At 31.6% G+C, this 22836-nt stretch overlaps 3 protein-coding genes across 9 annotated transcripts; all 3 read right to left on the minus strand.

Annotated features, from left to right (window-relative positions):
• Nucleotides 1-7370: 7370 nt before the first annotated feature.
• On the minus strand, nucleotides 7371-9028 carry LOC106773635 (dof zinc finger protein DOF3.1). The gene has a single exon (XM_014660360.2). The coding sequence runs from the start codon at nucleotides 8592-8594 to the stop codon at nucleotides 7971-7973; it is 624 nt and encodes a 207-aa protein (XP_014515846.1). The 5' UTR covers nucleotides 8595-9028; the 3' UTR covers nucleotides 7371-7970.
• Nucleotides 9029-13913: 4885 nt separating this feature from the next.
• Nucleotides 13914-16631, minus strand: LOC106773023 (haloacid dehalogenase-like hydrolase domain-containing protein Sgpp). Of its 5 annotated transcripts, none has more exons than XM_014659692.2 (5): nucleotides 16336-16624; nucleotides 15424-15538; nucleotides 14832-14983; nucleotides 14483-14744; nucleotides 13914-14401 (listed from the first exon to the last, which is right to left on the minus strand). In XM_014659692.2, the coding sequence occupies exons 1-5, from the start codon at nucleotides 16482-16484 to the stop codon at nucleotides 14198-14200; spliced, it is 882 nt and encodes a 293-aa protein (XP_014515178.1). In that variant the 5' UTR covers nucleotides 16485-16624; the 3' UTR covers nucleotides 13914-14197. The 5 variants fall into 5 exon arrangements, with proteins under 5 accessions (XP_014515178.1, XP_014515177.1, XP_014515180.1 ...); XM_014659691.2 differs by having other exon boundaries at nucleotides 15424-15541; nucleotides 16336-16622; XM_014659694.2 differs by having other exon boundaries at nucleotides 16245-16472.
• Nucleotides 16632-17164: 533 nt separating this feature from the next.
• Nucleotides 17165-19928, minus strand: LOC106773572 (haloacid dehalogenase-like hydrolase domain-containing protein Sgpp). Of its 3 annotated transcripts, none has more exons than XM_014660267.2 (5): nucleotides 19796-19928; nucleotides 18396-18513; nucleotides 18076-18227; nucleotides 17709-17970; nucleotides 17165-17624 (listed from the first exon to the last, which is right to left on the minus strand). In XM_014660267.2, the coding sequence occupies exons 1-5, from the start codon at nucleotides 19822-19824 to the stop codon at nucleotides 17439-17441; spliced, it is 747 nt and encodes a 248-aa protein (XP_014515753.1). In that variant the 5' UTR covers nucleotides 19825-19928; the 3' UTR covers nucleotides 17165-17438. The 3 variants fall into 3 exon arrangements, with proteins under 3 accessions (XP_014515753.1, XP_014515754.1, XP_022641785.1); XM_014660268.2 differs by having other exon boundaries at nucleotides 18396-18510; nucleotides 19796-19926; XM_022786064.1 differs by lacking the exon at nucleotides 19796-19928 and adding an exon at nucleotides 19120-19672.
• Between the last annotated feature and the right edge of the window lie 2908 nt (nucleotides 19929-22836).

Genomic DNA, 22836 nt, shown 5'->3' on the forward strand with positions numbered 1-22836 from the left:
CTTGGAAAGAGAGAAAACCTTCAGTCACACATCTTAAGGTGTTTGGATGCATAGGTTATGTTCACGTTCCTGATGTGACAAGGAAGAAGCTGGATGAGAAAAGCATCAAGTGTGTACATATGGGAGTCAGTGAAGATTCTAAAGCTTTTCGAATGTATGATCTAGAAACAAAGAGGATTATTATTAGCCGAGATGTCGTTTTTGATGAAATGGAAAAGTGAGACTGGAAGAAGACAGAAGAAGTTAATTCTCTTGAAATAAAGTGTGAAGAAGAGGAAGAAAATAAAGGAAATAAAGATTTAGCAGTGACAAATCAAGAAGATAACGAGAATGTAGAAGAAAGTACAGAAGATGAAAGAACCAAACTCCCAAAAAGAAGAAGACAACCACCAATATGGATGAGAGACTATGAATCTGGAGCTGGACTATTAGAAGAAGAAGATGAAGAAGGAATTACACAAGAAGTGGAACAACTCACTCAAGAGATGCAACAACTTGCCATGTTCACATCGTATGATTCAATTGATCCCACCACCTTTGAGGAAGCAACCAAAAGTCTGATATGGAGGGATGCAATGGAGAATGAGATTGCAGGGATCAACAAAAATGGAACATAGGAACTAACAACCTTACCGATAGGAGCAAAGAAAATTGGTGTGAAGTGGGTATTTAAGACCAAGATAAATGAAAAAGGAGAAGTAGACAAATATAAGGCTCGTCTTGTAGCAAAAGGGTATGCTCAAAAAGCTGGAATTGATTACACCGAAGTATTTGCACCTGTGGCAAGATGCGATACCATTCGATTAACTTTATCCATTGCAGTCAGTCGAGGTTGGACAATTTATCAACTAGATGTCAAAAGTGCATTCCTACACGGAGAGTTAGCAGAAGATGTGTATGTGGAACAACCAAAGGGATATGAGGTAATCGGTGAAGAAGACAAGGTGTATAAATTGAAGAAAGCTCTCTATGGGTTCAGACAGGCACCTAGAGCATGGTTCAGCAAGATAGAATCATACTTTCTAAAGGAAGGTTTTGAAAGAAGCACGAGTGATCACACGTTATTTACAAAGAAAGAAGGAACAATAAACATTCTTATTGTGAACCTGTATGTAGATGACCTTATCTTTACAGGAAATAGTGAAAAAATGTTCCAAGAATTCAGAAACTCGATGAAAAAGGAATTTGAGATGACTAATTTGGACAGGATGAGATATTTTCTTGGTGTGGAAGTCAAGCATACTTCAAATGGAATTTTTATTTGCCAGAGAAAATGTGCTAACCAAATACTTGAAAGATTTGGTTTCCAAAACTGTTCAGCTGTTAAAAATCCAATTGTTCCAGGGTGTGACACCCGGGCATTGACGAGGGCGGGGAGTGATCGCCGGTGCAAGAGGCATGGACAAGGAGCGACTCCTGGCAGGCTTCCAGTGGAAGGGGCACGTGGACGAATCGAACATACACCGAAATGAGAGGGATCTAGAGACTGTATAGGTATGGGACTATACAGTTGAAGGATAGCTTAAAGAAATTGATTTGGCTACTCATATCAACAAATGCATTTTGCTTTTCAGTAGCCTAACTCATAAGAACTCCATGGTTAAGCGTGCTTAGCCTAGAGTAATTATGGGATGGATGACCTTCCGGGAAGTTTTCTCGGAAAGTGTGAGAGTGAGGACAAAGCACACTGGAAAGCCTCGTGTTGATGTGTGGGGGCAGTCAGCAGTCCCTGTAAGTTGTCGGGGCGTTACACAGGGTGTAAGCTCACAAAGGATGATGGTGGGTTGAAGGTTGATGCTACTACATATAAGCAAATGGTGGGAAGTCTTATGTATTTAACTGTCACTAGGCCAGACTTAATGTATAGTGTAAGTTTAGTGACTCGTTTCATGAAATTTTACAAAAGAGAAGGAAGAGAGACGTTGGTAGCATTCTGTGATAGTGACTATGCTGGAGACTGTGGTGAGCGAAGGAGTACCTCAGGGTATGTTTTTAAGATGTCAAATGGGTTAGTTGCTTGGAGTTCTAAGAAGCAACCTGTGGTATCACTGTCCACCACCGAAGCTGAGTATATCTCTGCATCAGCTTGTGCTACTCAGAGTATTTGGATGAAGCGTGTACTTGAGAATTTGGGGATTAAGCAAAATAAATGTATCATGTATTGTGATAACAACTCAACAATTAAACTCTCAAAGAATCCAGTTATGCATGATCGAAGTAAGCATATCCATGTTCGATTTCATTTTCTTCGGGAGTTGACAAATCAAGGAGAAGTTGAATTAGTATACTGTGGAACTAAAGATCAACTAGCTGACATCATGACCAAGGCCTTGAAGCTGGAAGCATTTATGCAGTTAAGAGAAAGACTTGGTATATGCCATATTGAGGAGATAAACTGACTGTATTTGCTAAAATAATAGTTCAGTTTAAGGGAGGAATGTTAGCCACGTTTCAATTCAATCTTTTTGGTTATTTATTAATAAATATCATCCCTTAGAAATAGGATGTTTAGTTTTTCTGTTCCATAAAACTAGCCATGTTCAAATTTGTGCAGTCACGTACAGTTATGCTCTGTTTACGTGATATACCTTTTCTTTTATTAGTTACTGTATTGGCTATATAAAGTCATTTACTTCCTTGAATAAATTAAGCTTTTAAAGCTACAATTGTTCTTTGATAATATTCCATTTTAAACAATCTTAAACCCCTTTCTTCTTCATGCCATCTGCATAAAATCAAATCGATGTATATTAAAGTAATATATACAAATGGAATTTCATAAAACATTAAGGACACATCTGACTTTTTACCAGAAATCCTTCCAAATCTCTTCCCTTCAGCGGGTGATCGAAAACTCCTCCATCCCGCAAATCCGTCTTCGCATTTCTTTGCTTTTCCTCTCAAACGAACATGTAATGCCTTTTATTTCTCCGCTCTCAAACCCGCTTGAACAGTATAATCTGTTCAAGCGAACAGAGGCTAAAAGTCTCTAATGGAGAATTAATACATGATTGGGCCGTCATGAGGCTCACCAAAGATAAAAATTCATTACAACTAGTATAAATAAAGGTCCCAAACACCAGGGAGACAATATAATACATGAGTTGCTTGCTATATTAGTAGTTCGGTTATTTTACTGACTTGAGCGTCGGAGTGCCTTTGATAGGTACTCACCCGCTCCAACTTAGAGAAGGAGGAGGGAGCCCGTCTGGTCTCCGTCAATTCCTGGTCTTCACAAGTCGTTCAGTCTTCATTTAGTTTGTGGTCTTCACAAGTTGTTCAGTCTTCATTTAGTTCGTGATCTTCACAAGTCGTCCGACCTTCGTTCAATTCGTAGTCTTCACCAGACCGTCCAATCTTCCACACAACTTGAAGCGTAGTCTTCAACATCCATCGGTCTTAGAATACAGCATAGAGTACTTAAATTCGCCCGGTCATCAAAGTCCGCCCAATCTTCGAGATCTGTCTAATCTTTGACACAACATTATACCCGAAACAGATATAGACGCTGATATGACAATATTCAACACTTTGATTAAATTATTAAGTTGGTTATGTTATTTATTGTATATTAAATTTGAAATGGTAACTGAGATGAGAAGAATACATACTGAGGGTCAAGCCTGCAATAATAACTGTTGGTAGTACATGGGTGTCATCTTCATCTGAAAAGATCTTGAGAATCCAGAATCAGATATTTTAGCAAGTAGATTTTCATTGAGTAAAATGTTTCTGGTCTTAACATATCTGTGAACAATTGGGGGCTTGCAACCATTGTGAAGATACTCCAAGCCTGCAGATAAATTTCAGTGTGTTACATAGCAGAATATTAAGCAGCTACTTTTATTATTAATTAACCGTTCTAATTTGCTTTCGGCCTTATACTTAATAATACATTTCTATTATTATTACTAGTAAACATACAGACATCTTCCTTATTAACTGTAATAAAATAAGTACATAAAAATAATTAATTTTTTTAAGTATATATTAAAAAATAGTTAAACTTTTCACATGAAATCATTTCTCGTATATTATGAACACTAAAAAACTTTAGTTAATTGAACTACAAAATGTAAAAGAGATTATATATATAAAGTTAAGAAATATATATTTTTTTAATTGTATACCATATTATTATTTATTCAATGTGAGACAAAAGTTGATGGTCAAAGATGAGATGAGAATCTGAAAGAAACAATAATAAGTTGTGACGTGGATCACATTTATGATACAGAGGAACCTAAACCATATCTTATTTCTTCTTCATTTATAAAAATCTTATTCAAAGTCAATATTCTAAATAGAAAAAAAGAATTTAACAATTTTTTTATAATTTTTTACCATGTATATGTGATAGTTTATGATTTATTCGTTTTAAATATTATTTTAAAATAAATTCAAACAAACATTTTTTAAAATAAATTTAAACAAACAAATAAAATAGTAACATTTGTCTTGTTATAAAAAAATTATTAAAAAATATTATTAAAATATCATGATTTTTCCAAATATAACTTTCAGATTCACCATATAATTTTTAATTTAAAATTTTAAAATATTATATTAATAATTTTTCTATATAAAATATCCAATCTTCTCTCGATTAAATTTCCAATACAACTTATGTATGGTTCCAATTCCAATTGAAGTTGACATTTAACAAAAAGTATCATAAATTCAAACTCAAGTGGAAGAGTGTCAACTTTAAAAGAAAAAATAACTTCTTTTTACATGTTTATAAATAATATGTCGTATAATCAGTTTTTCATTTTTTAAAAGAATATCTTAAGTTTTTGTAAACCGAACGTCTATCAACAAATCGTTTAGTCATACATTTATTAGACACTCACATTATAAATTAAACCGTATTTATAAGTAAAATGCATTTATAAGACATGATGATTTCAAAATCTATAAATATAAAAATAAAATAAAAAAATAGTTGATTACGTAAATTTAAAATTTTACTATAATAACTTATCGGTAATATAATTAATCTCTTTGACACATGTAATCACCCACAAGATTTGTAGTTTGAATATTGGAGTTTAACAAGCAGGCTTTTTTAAAAACAAAAGTTTATCACTATTAAGCCATAAATAATTGATACAAAGTTAATTAACACTGGTTGATGATACGGATGTTTAGATTAAATAACTAAAATTTTATGTTTGGTACGTAATAATATAAACTAGGTCAAATTTTTTTTATACCTAATTAGGAATGAAATTGTGTAGACTGATATTGACTGTGAGAAGTATTAGAATATGCTGAAGATAGAAACGTTGCCGACATGAAGAACATGATTCCATTCAACAATGTTTTTCCACACAATCAAGCAATAGCAATAGTCACTATACTTGAAAAAACCAAACATTGAATATCATGGATTACGATTTAGGGTAAGTTTGCTATAAGAAGAAAACTAAAAACATGGAAGTAGAAAATACACTATATATTTAGGAAAATAAAATTTTAACACCATTTTTTGACATCATTTTGACACTGCACACGTGTCAAAATGTGGTTGGACGATTTCAAATTAAAAAATAAACTTTGGTTTTTCTCTTTCAAATATACCCCTGCCTCAACTTTTTTAATTTGAAATCGTCCAATCACATCTTAACACGTGTGCAGTGTCAAAATAGTGTCAAAAAATGGTGTTAAAATATCATTGTCCATATATTTAATATTTCGAATTTGGATTTTTTTGATAAGTTTTCTGTTTAGCTTATTTATAATGTTTTTCAATTTCATTGTTTTTTTTTAATGAGCACAGATTGTTTATTAAGTTTTACTAAATTTTATAATAGTATATGTCAGATTATTTTAACTTAATTTGATTAATGTAATATATGAAATAACTTTAAAAACTTATAATGTGATGCTTTTTAGATTACTAGTTATCGAAATTATTTTAGAGATATTAAAATAAATTTCTCCTCACTGAAAATATTATAGTCTTTTAATAAATTATAAAAGAAAGAAATATGTCATCCGCCTTTTGGAATTTATGTTTATATAAAGTTTTTACATTTTCTATATCTTTAGGAAAGTCTTAAAGAAAGTAAAAAGAATGGAAAACATCAATTGTTATAAAGAAATTGTAAATATATTATTATAAGTTCTTCAAACATTTTAAAAGTATATTTTTATTATATTAATGGTTTTGATATGTTAAAAAAAGTTAAAAAAATACAATTTATTTTTAATCCAAATAAAAAAAAAATATTGCATACATATACCGTTCAAAATTTCATTTTCTTTTTTCAAATCTTTCACTTTTCCTATATGTAATCATCCTCGAAAGATAAAGGGTTGATTTATTTGTTTCCCATTTTTATTAAATTAATAAAAGAAACTCATTTGTGTTTGTTTTATGTATTCATTTAGTCTTCTTCGTTTAAATAAAAAAAATCAACTTATTTTGACAAAGAAATCATTTTTCTTTTATCTAAAAAACAAAAATCATATTTTAAATTTATATAAACTGATCCATTGACACATTGGTACTATATATTTCTATCACCATAACTTTCACAGGTTTCCAAATTTAAACACATACATGAATCTGAGGCAAAAATTCAGCTGACAACCACACATGCACAGTCGTAAATGAAGTGTTCACTAACAACACACACTGTGGTCCATCTCAAGACCTATCATGCTATGTGGACTCCACTTCAAAACTAAGATCATCGTTGGATGAATTTAAAACCTAACTCGTTCTCACAAAATCGATTTATAAGATGAAATTTGATCGTCTTATCTCTAATCGATATATCACTTCTAACCATAACTCTGATACCATATTAAAAAATAGATTTAAAACCTAGCGAGTCCCTATAAAATCAACTTATAAGATAAAATTTGCACCCACTCATTTATCATCACACACCCATTAGACCACCAAACACAACCTTCTCCATCAGAAATCCACAATCAATTCATTTAGGGTTTAGAAATTGGTGGTGGGATCTTGCAATCGATACACATTGACCTAATATCATACCTATAAATAGAAACTGAAAGAATCAATAACACACTTAGTTCAAAAATCAGAAATACATTGAATGACTTTATCATATTTGGTACAGATCCACTAAAAGAAGCTGAACAACCCTGGATTAAGGATTTTAAAGCTAAAATAAATATCACCAAAATGTTGAAATCTTGAATGAGTTAACAATGATATCTATCACTCCAATGACCATGAGAGTAAAGAAACAAGCTGCCATCACTTGTCAGGTCCTCCATTCATAACATACAGACAAGATACAACTTCAACTTCAAACTCTGTACTTTAGATTTTCTCTTATCATCCACACATACCCTTTTATATAATCTAAATATAATACACAACAACAACAACAACACATGAAAACTTTCATATATCTTCAATAGCTATCCCAAAAACATGTATCAAATTACATCTGATCAACACTGTCACCACAACATTGTCTCTCACATATCCAAAAAAAAAGAACTTTTTCTCTCTCTTTTGTGATTTTCACCATTGGTGGATTTGAAGAAAACCAATCACTACCATATATGATAAATTGACAAAGAAAAAGGATGCCTTTACCTAAAGGATGCTGCTTCAGTGACCTTCTGGTTTATGTATGTATGAGTATGTTCCTCCATAGCACGCTCCCGATAGGCTTGATGAAACTATGTAACTCTTTACACAACCATGGTATCTGAGTATATTGATATTATATATAAGAACAATCACTGTAATTCATAAACTTCTCTATAAAACTTGTAGCAGAAGAAAACTAAAATGTAAAATAAATTAAGTTTCCCTTATGAGGTGAGATTAGCAGAAACTTAATTTTGAACTTCTCTGAAAGACGAGATCCGTAATTTGAGAAACTCAATTTACCTTATCATTTTATTTTCTTTCTTCCTACAACTGTTCATAGAGAAATTCATAAACTAAAAACTATTTGTTTTTTCAGCAACTTCTATTGAAAACTCGGGCGAGGTGTGTATATTGCAAGATCAGACCAACCATGACCACCATTCCAACAGGTTGATTCCCCATTCTGCATACCCAGAAAACCATCTGAACTCCCATTACTCTGAAGCTGCAAACCCGGGTTTGAACCCGAATCCGAATTCAAACCCAGGTCAGAACTCACACCCTGCCCAAATTCACCCATTTTGAGACCTGACCCAGTTGGATTCAGACCCTCCAAGAGGGTTCCAAAGTGGCCAGATGAAGCCAACAGGGAACTGAAGGTGCCACCAATGTTGAGCGCCCCACTGTCTTGCTCAACCGGGTTGGTGCAAATCCGGGTCGGGTCAGCCTCAGAAACAGCAGAAGAAGTCGGCGCAGAGGACCGTTTTGAGGTTGAAGAACGTTTTGTGCTCTTTCTGCTTCCACCCCCAACAGGGATGTTTCTCAAAGCACCACCCTTTGTCCAGTACCTTCTGCAGTTCTTGCAAAAGTGACGCGGCTGAGAGAGGTTGTAGTTGTTGTAGTAGCAGAACTTGGTGTTCGTGGAGTCACAACGCGGGCATTTGAGTTGTTCTTGTTCGGGAAACTGAGGGTGCTTCAAACCTTGAAATGCTGTCGGATCTTGCATCCTAGAACAACCTTAACTTTATCACTAAATGGGTTCAGAATGGTGCTATGCTGAGTGGTTGGTTGGTGCAGAAAGATCCAGATTAACCTTAAAAAAAAAAAAAAAAAAGGTTCTTTGTTAAGTGGCAAAAAGGAATTGAATTGAGTTGAACCACCAATGAGGAGAAAGTGGGAACACGACAAAAAGGTTTTGTTTGAGGTATAGTGTAACAAAAAGCTTCAATCTAGAAGCAATTTCAGGGAGTTAGGAACATAGAATAAGAACGAAATGCAGAGACAGCGAATTGAAGTTTTTGTGTGGTAGTGATGAGAACAGCACAAAGATTAACAAAAGATAAAACATGTAAGAGGAAATGCAGATGTTAGAGATGTGTGATATTCGGTGGCAGAAAATGTTGACAAAGGTGAAGATGAGCTATCTTTCTATTCTGTCACTCTGTTTATCCGCGTGGAACTGACCACAAGCTTCCAACTCAAATACAATAACAATTAAAATTTTAATTAATTAAGTTAATACTAATACTAATACAATGTAAGAAAGTAGAATATATTTTTTCAATTGAGTTAATTAATTCAATTAACGCACCAACAACTATGACCTAAAAACCTGATTTAATTTAATTATTTATCGTATTAATAAATTAATAAATAAAAAATAATAATACAATAATTAGAGAAGGGCGATGAGTGGGCCAGGGGAAGGTGGCGTGCGAAGAAAGCAAAGGGGTATGTATGATTGTGTCTGTCAAGAAGATCTGAGCCGTTGAATGAAGATGGATCTTTGGATTGTTGCGTTGCGTGGAGTTAGCGTCACCCCCCAGCTCAGCGTGGCGAGAGTCACCCGCAACACGTGGCGAAACCCCCCAGTGAGTGAGAGTGTAAGCGTGCTTCGTAGGAATGGTTTTTGTCGTTTTGTAATGATGATGTGGTGATGACGTGGAATGAAGTTCGGTCTCTCTCTCTCTCAGGTGCATGTTCTCGTCTCATGTGCCTACGTGGATCACAAGTTTCTTACCTAAGCGGTCAAATTCTTGTAAATGTTTTTTTTTTTAAATAAATAAATTCGATCCAACATTATTAATTGCTGAAAACACAATATTTGAAAAAAAAAATTAACTAAATATTTTTATTATATAGGAAGAAAATGTTTAACGAAAATTGAAGAAATGTTTATATAATTTACTCTTTTATTTTATTATTATTCTTACGAAACTGGCTTAATTTAATAGTAATAAAGAATTAGAGTTGAAATTAAATTAACACTTTATGTTGATGAGTGATAGTCTAATATATTTACACTAAGGTGAATAATTTAATAAGATGTGACGCTCGCATTTAATACTACATAATTATTATCATGCCATTGAATGGGTTAGATACTTGATCGAATTCATTAGTACCAAAAAAGAAGGTTAACTATATCAAAGATGGTGTAGCGATTAAATGTAGAAGGGGAAAATTATATGTCAATAACATAAGTTTAAGTTTAATATAAATACTCCATTATTGTACCAATACAAGACCAAAATTACAATACACGTAGCATTCTACGTGATAAACTTTATTATACCGTATAATTATTGTAGTTTGTCCCATTCAGTTCATGCAAGAGATTAGATTGTTTTGAAAACGTAACTATGTCTTTTTAATTAATGTTTATAAACCTTTCTTAAATAACTAATAAAGGTATATATCTGGTGTTTTCAAAATAAGTTATACTAAATATGTGAAAAATGCTTATTAATAATGGTTGTATTATACACTATGATCTAATAATAAAACTTTAGAAATGAAAAATTGATTAATTTTTACAATAATATCTTAATAATATTTGAGAAAAAAAAACACTCAAAGAACAAAACAACGTGTGTATAAACGAAAACAATTATGTGCGAGCTTCAAATAAACTAATGATAAGAACAAAATAAATAAATATATAAATATAGATAGACAGATAACAACCTTCTTCATTTTTCAAGATTGTGATAGTTCCAAACTTCGTATATATAAGTTGCTATTAAACTTTATTATAAATTATTTAAAAAACAATCTACCATATCTTCACAGCAAACTTAATAACATTGGAAATTTTTTTTGGGGAATACAAAATGAAACAGTGCATATATATATATATATAAATATATATATATATATATATATATATATATATATATATATATATATATATATATATATGTGAGAAATAACGGTTATTTTACATTTTTTTTATTAAGTATAGATCTAAATTCTAAAGCAGTTCAATGATAATTAATTGTTTGACAATATAAAACTCCTACCAGGCTAAATTATTATGAATGTGAAATATTTACCAAATTTTTCAAAACAATTAATTTTTATTAAACAGTCTGATTAATTGTTTCTATATATGGAAATTTCTTTCTCAAAATCGAAAAACAAAATGGTATATAATGTTAAATTTAATAGTATTTTGTTAAAGAAAGGAATATTTTAAAAATGATAGATAGTGATTTTGATTGAATTAGTTAGGGTGGTTGAAATAATGGATTGGGTTGAGCACTAGGAAGGGTGTGGAGCCATGTTTTAATGAAAAATAATGGAAGTGATGAAATGGAAGAAGGATTGGGTAATGAAGAGAAACACAATTTTAGGGTTAGGGTTTCAGTGGATGGAGAATGATGGTGATGATTATTATCTGATCAAAACGTGCTGGTTATGATGATTTCATGAATGTGCTCCTCTTCACACAACTTCATCATCATCCTCTTGCAATTCAAAATCATCTCCATCTTTATATTCAACAAAATAATGAACTGATTCTCTCTATTCATGCATATACAAAGTGCATACAGATACTAAACGAGAGATGTAAAAATTTATCTGATACAACGGATTAATACAATAGTGCTTTTATCAGATTCTGAATGTAATTAATTTTGAACATGTCATTTGAATGGCCTTAAGTTTCTGATACGTATTTTAAAAGTTGAATTGAAACATGTGCAAAGGATTAATACAGTAGTGTTTTTATTGGGTCCTGAATGTGGTTATTTGAACAGGTGATGTTATTTGAATTATCTTAAATTCTTCACGTGTATTTTTAAAAATTTGAACATGAGGGATGTAAAAGTTTACTTGATTTAAACGATCAATACAATTGTGTTTTTATTGAATATTGAATATGGTCTTTTAGAGAGGTGGTGTGATCTAAATGACCTTAAGTTTTTAATTTGTATTCTTGAAGAATGAAATACAAAGAGAGATTCATTTGTAAGAGAATCTCTATATGAGTGAAAATAAGAGTATGTATGAAATTGAGTTAGTTTTTCCTTTTTGTATTTATAAGATTAATATGGGTGTACACTTATATTGTAGTATCACTAAAATAATATTTCCAATAGATGTATTTTGGGTTATTTCAAGATGAACATTTTTTAGTATATATTGGGTCAGATAGGTACATAAGCCTCCTAATCTTGAGAGTTTAATTAGCACATGGGAGGTGACTGACCGATCTCTTGGTCGGGTTATGACCGACTTGTAGTAGTTGTTCGAGTGTCATTGTTTAAGGATAGTCTTTGCTTTATGCTATCGACTTTGGTAGGTTTAGTGTTGTTGACTTAGGCAAACTTTATGTTGGGCTGCCAGCTTGGGAAGGCTTTGTTAGGTGTTGTCTGTGTTGCTCGTTTGACTGAGTTGATGATAACTTTATTGGTGACTGTGAAACATTAATGAGGGTTTTATTTGATCATGTGGTTGCATCAATTGTTAAACTCATGAAAGTGAAATGTCAAAAGTTACATGGAGTAAACTTGCTTTTATACTAGATTTCGTTATTCATTGTTACTTCATTTTGAGCATCCTCTTTGAGCATTCTTCACATTATTCTTCAAGCTTGTCATCTTTGTCTCTTGTCTTCTTTTCAAATTTTACCTACTATCACAAATATGTTTTAAAATCTAGAAAAAATATTTACATAAAATAAAATAAATAATAGATAATAATATTTAAATTATTATTATTATTATATTAAAATGTTGTGATAACTTGTTTAACTAGAAGTTTGTTTTTAAAAGACAATGGTTTAGGTTCAAGTTGAACCTATAATGTTTTGATAGAAATGTGGATACTACTATTAAATCTTATAAAAATTGTGAGTGAGATAAAGACAATGGTATGAGTTTGCAGTAGTAATTTTATAACTTCAATTCCCACTTTGTGATTATTCATAAATGTAAGTGTTGTGATAAAGTTTCCTAAATCAAGGTAAAGAGAGCTAACTAGTTTTTTTTTTTTCTTTTCTTATGACATTTTTTTATTAGTTTTATTTGGATTAAATTATATATTTATGTTTTGGTTAGATCAGACTTAATGTAATATTTTCTTATATGGTTAGAAAATATATCATTAGTGAATTATTTTCATTATATAATTTATATACAATGTAACATAATAATGTTTTAATATATGTTACAAATAAAAATTTATGTGTTGTGATAAATTAATATTTTACTTTCAAATAAATATTATGAAATTATTGTCTTCTAAAAGTTAATAAGTTTAAAAATTATAACTTTATTTTTCAATTATATATGTACTTAAGGATTTAAAGTTAATACATTATATGTTTTTTGGATATAAACCATCTCATGATTCTTTTATATATGTTATAAAAACATAGTTTGATATATGTTAAGGATCTGCCTAATATTGAGCGCGTAAAGCTTCAATCTTCTTGCGGATTTTGACTATGGCACCAAACCATTCCCAATGCGAATGAGACGAGCCTCTGCTCCTACACTACTTATCCAATGCCTGCCACCACAAAGCGCGAAACTTCCTCTTGAGATACAGATACAAACAAAGTTTCATATCGAGTGAAAGAAAAGTTAGACATAGATTTATATACACATACGTAGCTTTAATGGTGAGAAACTTTTTAAAATGATACTAAAAGTAAATCCGTAAAAGCTTGTATGGTATCATTGATTATGCCTGCCATGTGTTTGAAGGTAATCTGAAAGACAATGATCAGTGGATTTGGCTAGAGCTCAAGAGTTGTGCACTTTGGTTTTTGGCTAAGATGGTATATCTCTCTCACTGTTTTAAAATGCATGCTTTTTAATTAAGCGACATTTACATTACTTATATGTGTCTGTTCTTTTTGCGATAATCTGATTCTATAGAGTATACATAATAACCCACTTATGATTGCAATCTTCATGGTCAAAGTTGAATTAGAACATGACTGCAGTCGCAGGCTTAAACTCTAACAAAAAGCATTTCTCTCTCAAACCTACACCAACTCCTATAAACTATCACACATATTATCAATAAAATGTATGCAAGAGGGGCAGCATATTATACGTATTAGGATATGTCAACAATAGCAAGTGGAGAAGAGAGTGAGACATGAAAGTAGACAGCAGAAGTAGTCCCAAAAAAACACCTCTAACAGTCTAATAACATATGGCTGTCTATCCAACCATGACCACACTCTTCCTAGACTAAATAATAACCGATACATGTAGAAACAACTGTTTATTGTCAAATTATAAATATAACCTTCCTGCACATAAATTATAATTGCCTTTTACTTTTTCTGACATGATAAATATAACCTTGCTAAATGTTTTTATCCAGAATTTCCAACTTCTTGACATCAGGCTTGTCAAGTTCTTCTAAAGCTGCCCACAATTTTGAATCCTCATAATCCTTTATCAGAAAGGAAGGTTTTGCTTTTATCAGTAAATCCTCTGGGTTTCGTGAAGCTATCCCAATAACAGGCATCCCAGCTGCCACTCCAGCCGTAATTCCTGAAAAAGAATCCTATTACAGAAAAATACAAAGTATGTCAAAAGTAGGTCTAGAACAACTTCTTCTTTAGTCAGACATCACAAAAATGCAGACCTCAAATACAAATGCATGATCCTTCGATGCCTTCAGAACTTCAAGAGCTTTCAAGTAGGGATCGGGATGAGGTTTACCACGTTCACATTCGTCACCAATGATAAGAACATCAAAGAAATCCGAGAGACCAAGTTTTGAGATCATGAGTTCTGCATTTGTTCTTGGAGAATTGGTAACTGCAGCTCTCTTCAGACCACGGTTTTCAACCCATGTCCTCACTTTATCAAGGCCTTTCACAGGCTTCAGTTGCTCTCTTGCCAATCTGGACAGTCCATAAGAGAATTATCTTCTGAACCTTCAAATCAACCACACGGAGGAAGGGTATACACATAGAGAGAGCAGGGTTTACCTCTGGAACATGGTTTCCTTATCTGCCACAAACTTCAAACCTTGTTCCAGATCATCGGGAAAGGCAACCAAGGCAGTGTCAACGTTGTTCTTGCCAGAAAATTTTTCAACAAAAAATTCCTCCGTTATGGGAACACCTCCATTAAAACCAATCTGACAGCCACAAGGTTAGTGTTAGTTTACTAATAGCTATTGATCATGTGCTTGTGATGGTGGTTTGCAAATACTACAAAAGGAGTATTGCAACAAAATAACTAAAATAATTTTCTATATGTTTTCTGTACTGTATGGCTCTTAGACCGATCAAGATTGGTCATTAATCGACCGGTAGTGGAGTTGAAAGACCAGACGAACGGCTTCCTGCAATAAATACACTTAAATATCGTTCTTAATCAAGATTACTGGTAAAAGATACTTAAGAGAGATTACTGTAACTCTTGATCGGATTAATCACTGATTAGAGCTAGAGAAGAACGTCCATAACTACTTAAACTAACTTGGAGTAAAGTGTGAAAGAATGTTTCGTAGAAATATTTGATCCTACAACCGAAACATTTTCCATTGAGATTTTATACTAAGAAAAGAAGCAGTACCTTTAAGAGCATTTCACGCAAAGCTTCGTAGTGAAGTGGATCAGAGTCACAGAGTGTTCCATCAACATCAAAGAGCACAGCTTCAAGTGGAGCAAGTCCGGTGAGAGAACTCATGCTTCTAGTACAACACGAAGATAATGAGAGAAAAGTTCAGCAAATCCTCAGGAATTGGCTGTGTGCTAAATTTTCTTTTTCTATCACAAAGCAAGCCACAAACTAACTACTCTAAAGCTTGAATTGTTGCATACTGCCACCTGAATGGCTTATATATTCGACATGCCCCATCATGCTTTACCCCTTTTGACTTAAAACAAACACAATACATTGCAGAAAATATAATAAAACAAAAGTAAAAATCCACAATTTTGCTTGAAAACAAAAAGGGTGCGGGTAGTGATGCCTCCACATAATATGAAAGAGGCATGACCTCAGCTCTTATGGTGTTGGAAAAAGTAGATAAAGGTGCAATTTTTAATGAACACCACATCAATGAAGATCTGTTAAAGTGTTACCAATGGAAGAGATTTACAGAGTAAATGCGGAATAAATTGCTGAGACAAAATTGAATAAGAGAACCTATTGCATATTATCAGACAAAAATGTTTCACAATTAAAACAAATTCACCCAAGACTTGCTTTTGTGCCCTCCTTTACTCAGTAATCACTAAACTATTACAGGCACAAAACCATGAGACAATTCATTATAATTTAGAAAGACAATAAATAATAACAAAAAAGCGTCAAACAGAAACAAACTTCTCAAACTCTTAACAGGGTTTGTGAATAATGGAAGGTAACATCATGCATGAAAACGAACATACATGAAGAAAACAACAGTGTCCTTGAAATTCGAAAAGGAATCGAAGCTGCTAGAACAACATGAACTACGTTGCAAGTGATGGAAGGAAGCACCTTAGGAGGCAATGCAAAGAAGAAGGTTTGGTGAATGTTTGTGCGAGATTTGTTTTGGTGCAGGTAAGGTGAAGTTTTGTAGATGGACAAATTTTTACCACCGAAGGTGAAACGTAGTTAGAGGAGCATGGGACTCTCAAATGGCTCATGGATAACAAAGTCCAAGGGTGTGTGGTATGCAGAAAATGAAAAGATTGTTACTTCAAGATAAGAAGCATGGCACACCGTCAGAGGTAACATGTCATTTTTGTATTATGTTGGGGCAACGATAGTTTGACAGATTTTTTTTATAACATCACATGTCGTTTTTGTATTGGTATATCAGTATAATATCAAATAAATAATAAACGAGTGAAAAATAATACATGTATTATATCAAAATATTGTAAAAAAAAATTGTGTCAAATTATTCTTTTCCATTTTGTTGTTTTAAGTCTTCCAAAAAGCAGAGATAGTTAGTTAAAAGAAAGAAAAAAAATCTCAACCTGGCCAAGTCCCACATCGACTATTAAGTTAAACTTATCTTGCTTTATATATGACTTTTAGCCTTCAAGGCTTGTGTTCGTTAAAAGGAGAGATGGTTGGCATCTCCCCTGACAGGGACGGGAACAGCCTTCGGGCTTTCCTATACACATCGGTTAAGGCTACCCACCTTTAGGTGGATCTATAACCAAATTTTTTTGACAAAAGCCAGTCACAATAATTTTTTTAATATAATTTTTTGACAAAATTCAATTAAAAAATATAATTTTTTTTAATATTTAATAGAATAATTTTTTTATAAAATATCTAAATTTACAATAAGCTTAAAACTTATTCTTTATCTCACTGTAAATTATGAATTATTTGAAGGATTTGATTATAATGAGCATAAACTACAGTACAGTTACGATGTCCTTGGCTTGACCCACGCCACGGGTCATAACTAGCAGTGAAATTATTGCTAAGAAAGAGAAAGAATGACTGTTTGCTGCTGCAAAGCAACACCAATGATGGACATGTATTGTAATGTGGCCACCTACAACAATATTATGCAGTTGAACCTATGAATTTAATACCAGTCCCGGTTTCTGTGAAGAAATTCTGCCAGTTTCACTAGCAATTCAAACTGAAGGAGGACCACTAGCCTTGTCAAGTTCTTCCAAAGCATCCCACAATTTTTCATCATTATAATCCTTAATCAGAAATGCAGGTTTTGCTTCCATCAAAAGCTTTTCTGGGTTTCTAGTAGCCAAACCAATAACAGGCATCCCAGCTGCAACTCCAGCTTTGATCCCTGAAAAAGAATCCTACCAAAAAAAAAAGATAAAATAATGAGTCAAGAGCATGTCCAGAAAATTTATTCTTCAGTAAGGCATTACAAAAGTGCAGACCTCAAATACAAATGAGTGGTCCTTTGATGCCTTAAGAGCTTCAAGACCTTTCAGGTAGGGGTCTGGATGAGGCTTGGCATGTTCACATTCACCACCTATGATAACAGCATCAAAGAAATCTGAGAGGCCAAGTACGGAGATCATGAGCTCTGCATTTGCTCTTGGAGCATTGGTAACTGCAGCTCTCTTCAACCCACGTCTTTCAATCCATTTCCTTACTCTATCCAAGCCATCCAAAGGCCTCAGTTGACGTGCTGCCATTCTGGAAAATCCATCAGAGAATCATGAATTATCTTCTAAAGCTTCAAATGGACTACATAGGGGAATGGAGGAGAGAGGAATGTAAACGAAAGCAAGAATTTCTTACGTCCGGAACTTGGCTTCCTTATCATCCACAAACTTTAAACCTCGTGGCAGATCATCAGGAAAGAGAGACAAGGCTATATCATCATTGTGTTTGCCAGCAACAGTGTCAATAAAGAATTCCTCGGTTATGGGAGCACCACCATTAAAACCAATCTGACAACCGCAGAAGATTCTATTAGTTTTTCACTAGCTATAGATCATGAGCTTAGTTATGCTGATTTGTAAAGACTGAACGGAATATTGCAAAAAAAAAAAAAAAACAGAACTTTTTTCAATATTTTGAACTTAAAAAAACTTTTCTACTAATAAAAGACACACGACCTCTTGAAGCATTTCACGGAAGGCTTCGTAGTGGAGAGGATCGGAATCACAGAGAGTTCCATCTATATCAAAGAGCACTGCTTCAAGAGGAGCAAGTCTGGTAAGAGAACTCTGGCTGCTGGAACAACAAGATAGTAATAATGAGTGACAAGTACAGCTACGAATATACTCATATACTAAAATTTCTATACCGTGAAGTATGACAAATACCCAGTAACCAACTACACCAAAAGCATAAGCTATTGGGTATGGTGTATAACTGGTTTATATATCTAACGTGTTCATGCAAGAGTCCTTTCGAATTAAAATTTAGATAATACACAGATGTACCTTCCATTCTGTGGAAACTTAACTTCTATTTGGAAGAATCAAGTTAACAAAAATCGAGTTTTGGAACTAGGACAAAGTTATAGAGGTTTTAATACCACGATATTAAAGGTTTTTTATGTCTACAATACAAAACATATCCCATTTATAAGGATCCAAGCCCCTCAACAGCTGGTCAGTTAAACAAGAAAACAGTATTGTAATGACTAAGAAAATGACAAATCACACGCGATACATTCAGTGGTTTTGGTATTGGATGTTAATTCACATAGCTGCATAAAGCCATGTTGAAACCGAGGCAATAGACAATCCAGCAACTGATAATTGAATATTTCTTTGACAACAAAGCTTAAGATACAATAGGATATGCATCAAAGATGCCATCAAAAGTGGCTACCCGTTTTCTTCTGGAAAACCATTATGTTGTGTTATCTGCTGCTGTGGCTAGCTCTGACTATCACCCCATTGCATACCTACTCAGGACAGGACATCGCAAACAACTTGGACTTTGTCAATGTAATAACCTGCGACCTTTTCACATGACACACGAATAACTAACAAGGCCACCAATTGAGCGCAGACACACGCAGACATAGATACCTTAGTACCGCTTAATATCAGAAGAGAACTTGGGGCAATTGGCACCTAGGACATGTATGATAAATCCAACATTCGTGTTCTTCACTCAAAAGGCTCGAAATTAATCGGAAAAGAGACTCTTGTTTTAACTTTCAAGTTGAGAAAGGTAAATCTAATATGGATGCAAAATTCAATCTCCTCTTATCCCCTTCGTGTTCTCCGTTGATCTTGATCTCAACCAGAAAAATAAAATAAAATAAAAAATCACAAATCCATCCATCCAATCATAAAATATTTTTTATTTGTAAGAAACATTGATCCAGGTGAAACACCACTGAAGTTCCAATAAAAAATACTTATGACAGAACTATGAGTGACCCAAAAACCAAATACAATTCTAGGTTTCTGAATCATGCCATTGGCATACAGAAACATAGAAAATGGAAAACTTTTATCAACCATTGCAGGAAAGGCAGAAAAAAATGGATACCTACCTTGAGTCGCCATTCACTGAGGAAGTCATTGTTACTGAATGCAGAGAAAGAAGCGGAAGATAGCTGTGACAGAGAGAAAGCAGAAAGAGTCCAATCGAAAATAGAGTCGAATCTGCACAAAAGCATAAAAAAATAGGATATGCCACATGCTATACCTCTCAACTGTAACATCAATTTTTAGAAAAATTATATATTATCTTAGTTTATTTTAGATTTGACTCAACTCATTTTATTTTATTTTTAATTTTAAATACATCAATATAATTAAAAAAAATGTGTTATATTAAAATATTATAATATATATATATAACTGATAATACTTATTTAATAATTTTTTTATATAATTAGTCAATTTTCATATTATTAAATGACTTCCAAACCTTAAACTTATTACTTTCTACAATAATTAGCTTAAAAAAAGCATGTCAATCATATTTTTTAGTACCCGATATAAAAATTTACACACTTAATTTCAAAAAATTAAAAATCATAATAAATACATTTTAAAATAATATTTTTACATAAATGAGTTAAATACGTTGTTTTCTCTCAAATTATTATAACAAATTGTGTTTTATTTCTAAATTAAATTATAAAGTGTTTAATTATGTATTTTATAAAATTTATGTAAATTATCATTTTTAATAAAATAGTTATATCATAATAAGAAAATATATGTTACTTGATTTTTACAAAGTACAGGAAGGAAAGATAATTTTCTTATAATAATTTAGATTTAGAAAAATATATTTAATTTTTAATAAATTTATGAATAATATCCCTCAAATCTTTTAACTATTTAAATTAATATGAAAAGAAATTATATTCTTAATTGATGAAAGGTGACCGAATCTGTAGGAAAGAGAAGAACAAATTTGCTTGGTCTTCTTGTTGAGTCAAAAGTGAGTAGCTAGCTAGGGTTTTCTGTGAGGTCCATATTAGCCTGTCAATTTCATGCCTCACATGTCATTATATCTTATATTTAATATTTTATTATATAATAAATATATTTTTAATGTGTTTTAGAGGATTAACTATATAAATATAATTTTTTTTAATATATTGTTGAGGACATTACCATCAAATTTTTGTATTTGCGAATATTTGTAAATAAATTTTTTAATAAATAGTTAGTATATATAAATATTTATTATTTACAAATAGTATGTATAAGGTATTTTATTACCGGTTAAGTACGAATATTGTATTATTCGTATATAGGGATATATGTTATTTGTAAATATAAAAATAAAAATTTAGTTTATATTTTATTAAATTAAATTTAATCAAGTTTTAATTTGAATTTAATTTAATTTAATTTAATTATATTATATTTTATATATTATTTTATAATTTTATCTTAAAAATTTATAAAATATATATTTTAAAATATTTATGAGTATTCAGGAGTATCCGTAAATTTTAAAATATTCAGGAATATTTTTTAAATAGGTATCCATGCAAACTTGAATTTTTTTTGTTTGATGCGGGTCGAGTAGCAGGTAAACACTATTCGTATATGGTCCGAACCGTTGTCATTTTTATCAAGTTCGTTTATTTTTTTAGGAAATTTCTTTTGTTGCCCAAGTTTGGGTAGTATGGTCTTTTAATTACTTTCATAAGGTGTACATAAAATCTATGAGGGTGTATAAAGAAATTATTAACTTTCCACAAAATTCGATGTCCAAGTGCTCAAATGGCCAAACCAACTTGAATAATACATCTCTAATATTAGTAATAAATATATTAACAATTGTTTTCTATTAATGCAACTCTAATGTTAGTAATAAATATATTTATTCATATATTAACAATTGTTAATTTCATATATGAACAATTATTCTTTAAATTTAAAACTAAAAACATGTAAGTTTAGTCTTTTCTTTAGTATTATAGCAGTGAAAAATTGGCAATCAAATATTAAAACAGAAGATTAATTCATTTTTTTTGTAATTAAAAGTTTGATTCATATATTTTAAATAACAAAAATTAAAAACACATTTTCCATTAAATTTATAATTTTGGGTTTGGGTTTGGTTTATTGGTAATGAAAGAAGCATTTTGTCTTTATCCAAACGTGTTATTGGTTGTGGTTCCTATTACCGTAGGATTATCTTAACTACTGAGCAAGCCACCAATTGGTACGTACGTTACATTACAACAAGAGAATTAATGGCATGAAATTTATGTATGTGCCCAACAATGCATTTTTATTAGTCTCTAAAACCTACGTTGATTTTCAATAGAAAAAAAAAAGGTGGCAACCTCTCAATTGCCAAGTCCCACATCGAATAGTTGTATGAAACTATCTTGCTTTATATACAATGTTTAGCAAGCATTATTTGTGTTCGTTAAAAGGAGAGATGGTTGGCATCTCCCCTGACAGGGACGGGAACAGCCTTCGGGCTTTCCTTTACACATCGGTTAAGGCTACCCACCTCTGGTGGATCTATAACCAAATTTTTTTCTTTTTTTCAAAATTTCAAATATAATTTTAATATATTATTTATTTGATTTTTTTTAAATAAATAAAATTACACGATAAAAATAGAAAACTTTTATCTTAATTTATATCTTTACATATTTAGAATATATTATTTTCATTAAAAAAAGTCAAAATAATAACTAAACTATATTTCTATATATTATTTTACATATTAAACTAAAGCTTATATATTTTTATATGATTAAATATTAAATTTAGGATGGTTTATACATTTTTCTCTCAAAGTTTATGAGTTTTAGCATTATTATTAGTAGGTAATTTATAAAGTTTATAATTTAAATGGTCATATTTATTATTAAATTATATTATTTAAATATGAGGCATTTATAGAAAAAAAAAAAGGTATTTAAAAATTGAATAATAATCTCAGTGAGATATTGAGCCTAGATATGCATCAATGGTAGAGTAGCGATGACTTGAATTTTTTTTATGGTGAGAGAATTTGGAATATTAGTTGCATTTATATGATTAAGATGTTATCACTGTGATAATGTTTATCTCGATTATATAATAATATAGTAGTTAAGAATAACAT

Source organism: Vigna radiata, chromosome 9 (assembly GCF_000741045.1).
Source record: "Vigna radiata var. radiata cultivar VC1973A chromosome 9, Vradiata_ver6, whole genome shotgun sequence".
NCBI classification, from domain to species: domain Eukaryota; kingdom Viridiplantae; phylum Streptophyta; class Magnoliopsida; order Fabales; family Fabaceae; genus Vigna; species Vigna radiata.

Coding starts and splice junctions, on each gene's coding strand:
- LOC106773023 (XM_014659691.2), bottom strand. CDS start 16,484: ATGAGCCATTTGAGAGTCCCATGCTCCTCTAACTACGTTTCACCTTCG. Junction 15,542..16,335: donor TCTTTGCATTGCCTCCTAAG/GTGCTTCCTTCC, acceptor GTGTTGTACTAG/AAGCATGAGTTCTCTCACCG. Junction 14,984..15,423: donor TGCGTGAAATGCTCTTAAAG/GTACTGCTTCTT, acceptor TGTGGCTGTCAG/ATTGGTTTTAATGGAGGTGT.
- LOC106773635 (XM_014660360.2), bottom strand. CDS start 8,594: ATGCAAGATCCGACAGCATTTCAAGGTTTGAAGCACCCTCAGTTTCCC.
- LOC106773572 (XM_014660267.2), bottom strand. CDS start 19,824: ATGACTTCCTCAGTGAATGGCGACTCAAG. Junction 18,228..18,395: donor TCCGTGAAATGCTTCAAGAG/GTCGTGTGTCTT, acceptor TGCGGTTGTCAG/ATTGGTTTTAATGGTGGTGC. Junction 17,625..17,708: donor ACCACTCATTTGTATTTGAG/GTCTGCACTTTT, acceptor TTTTTTTGGTAG/GATTCTTTTTCAGGGATCAA.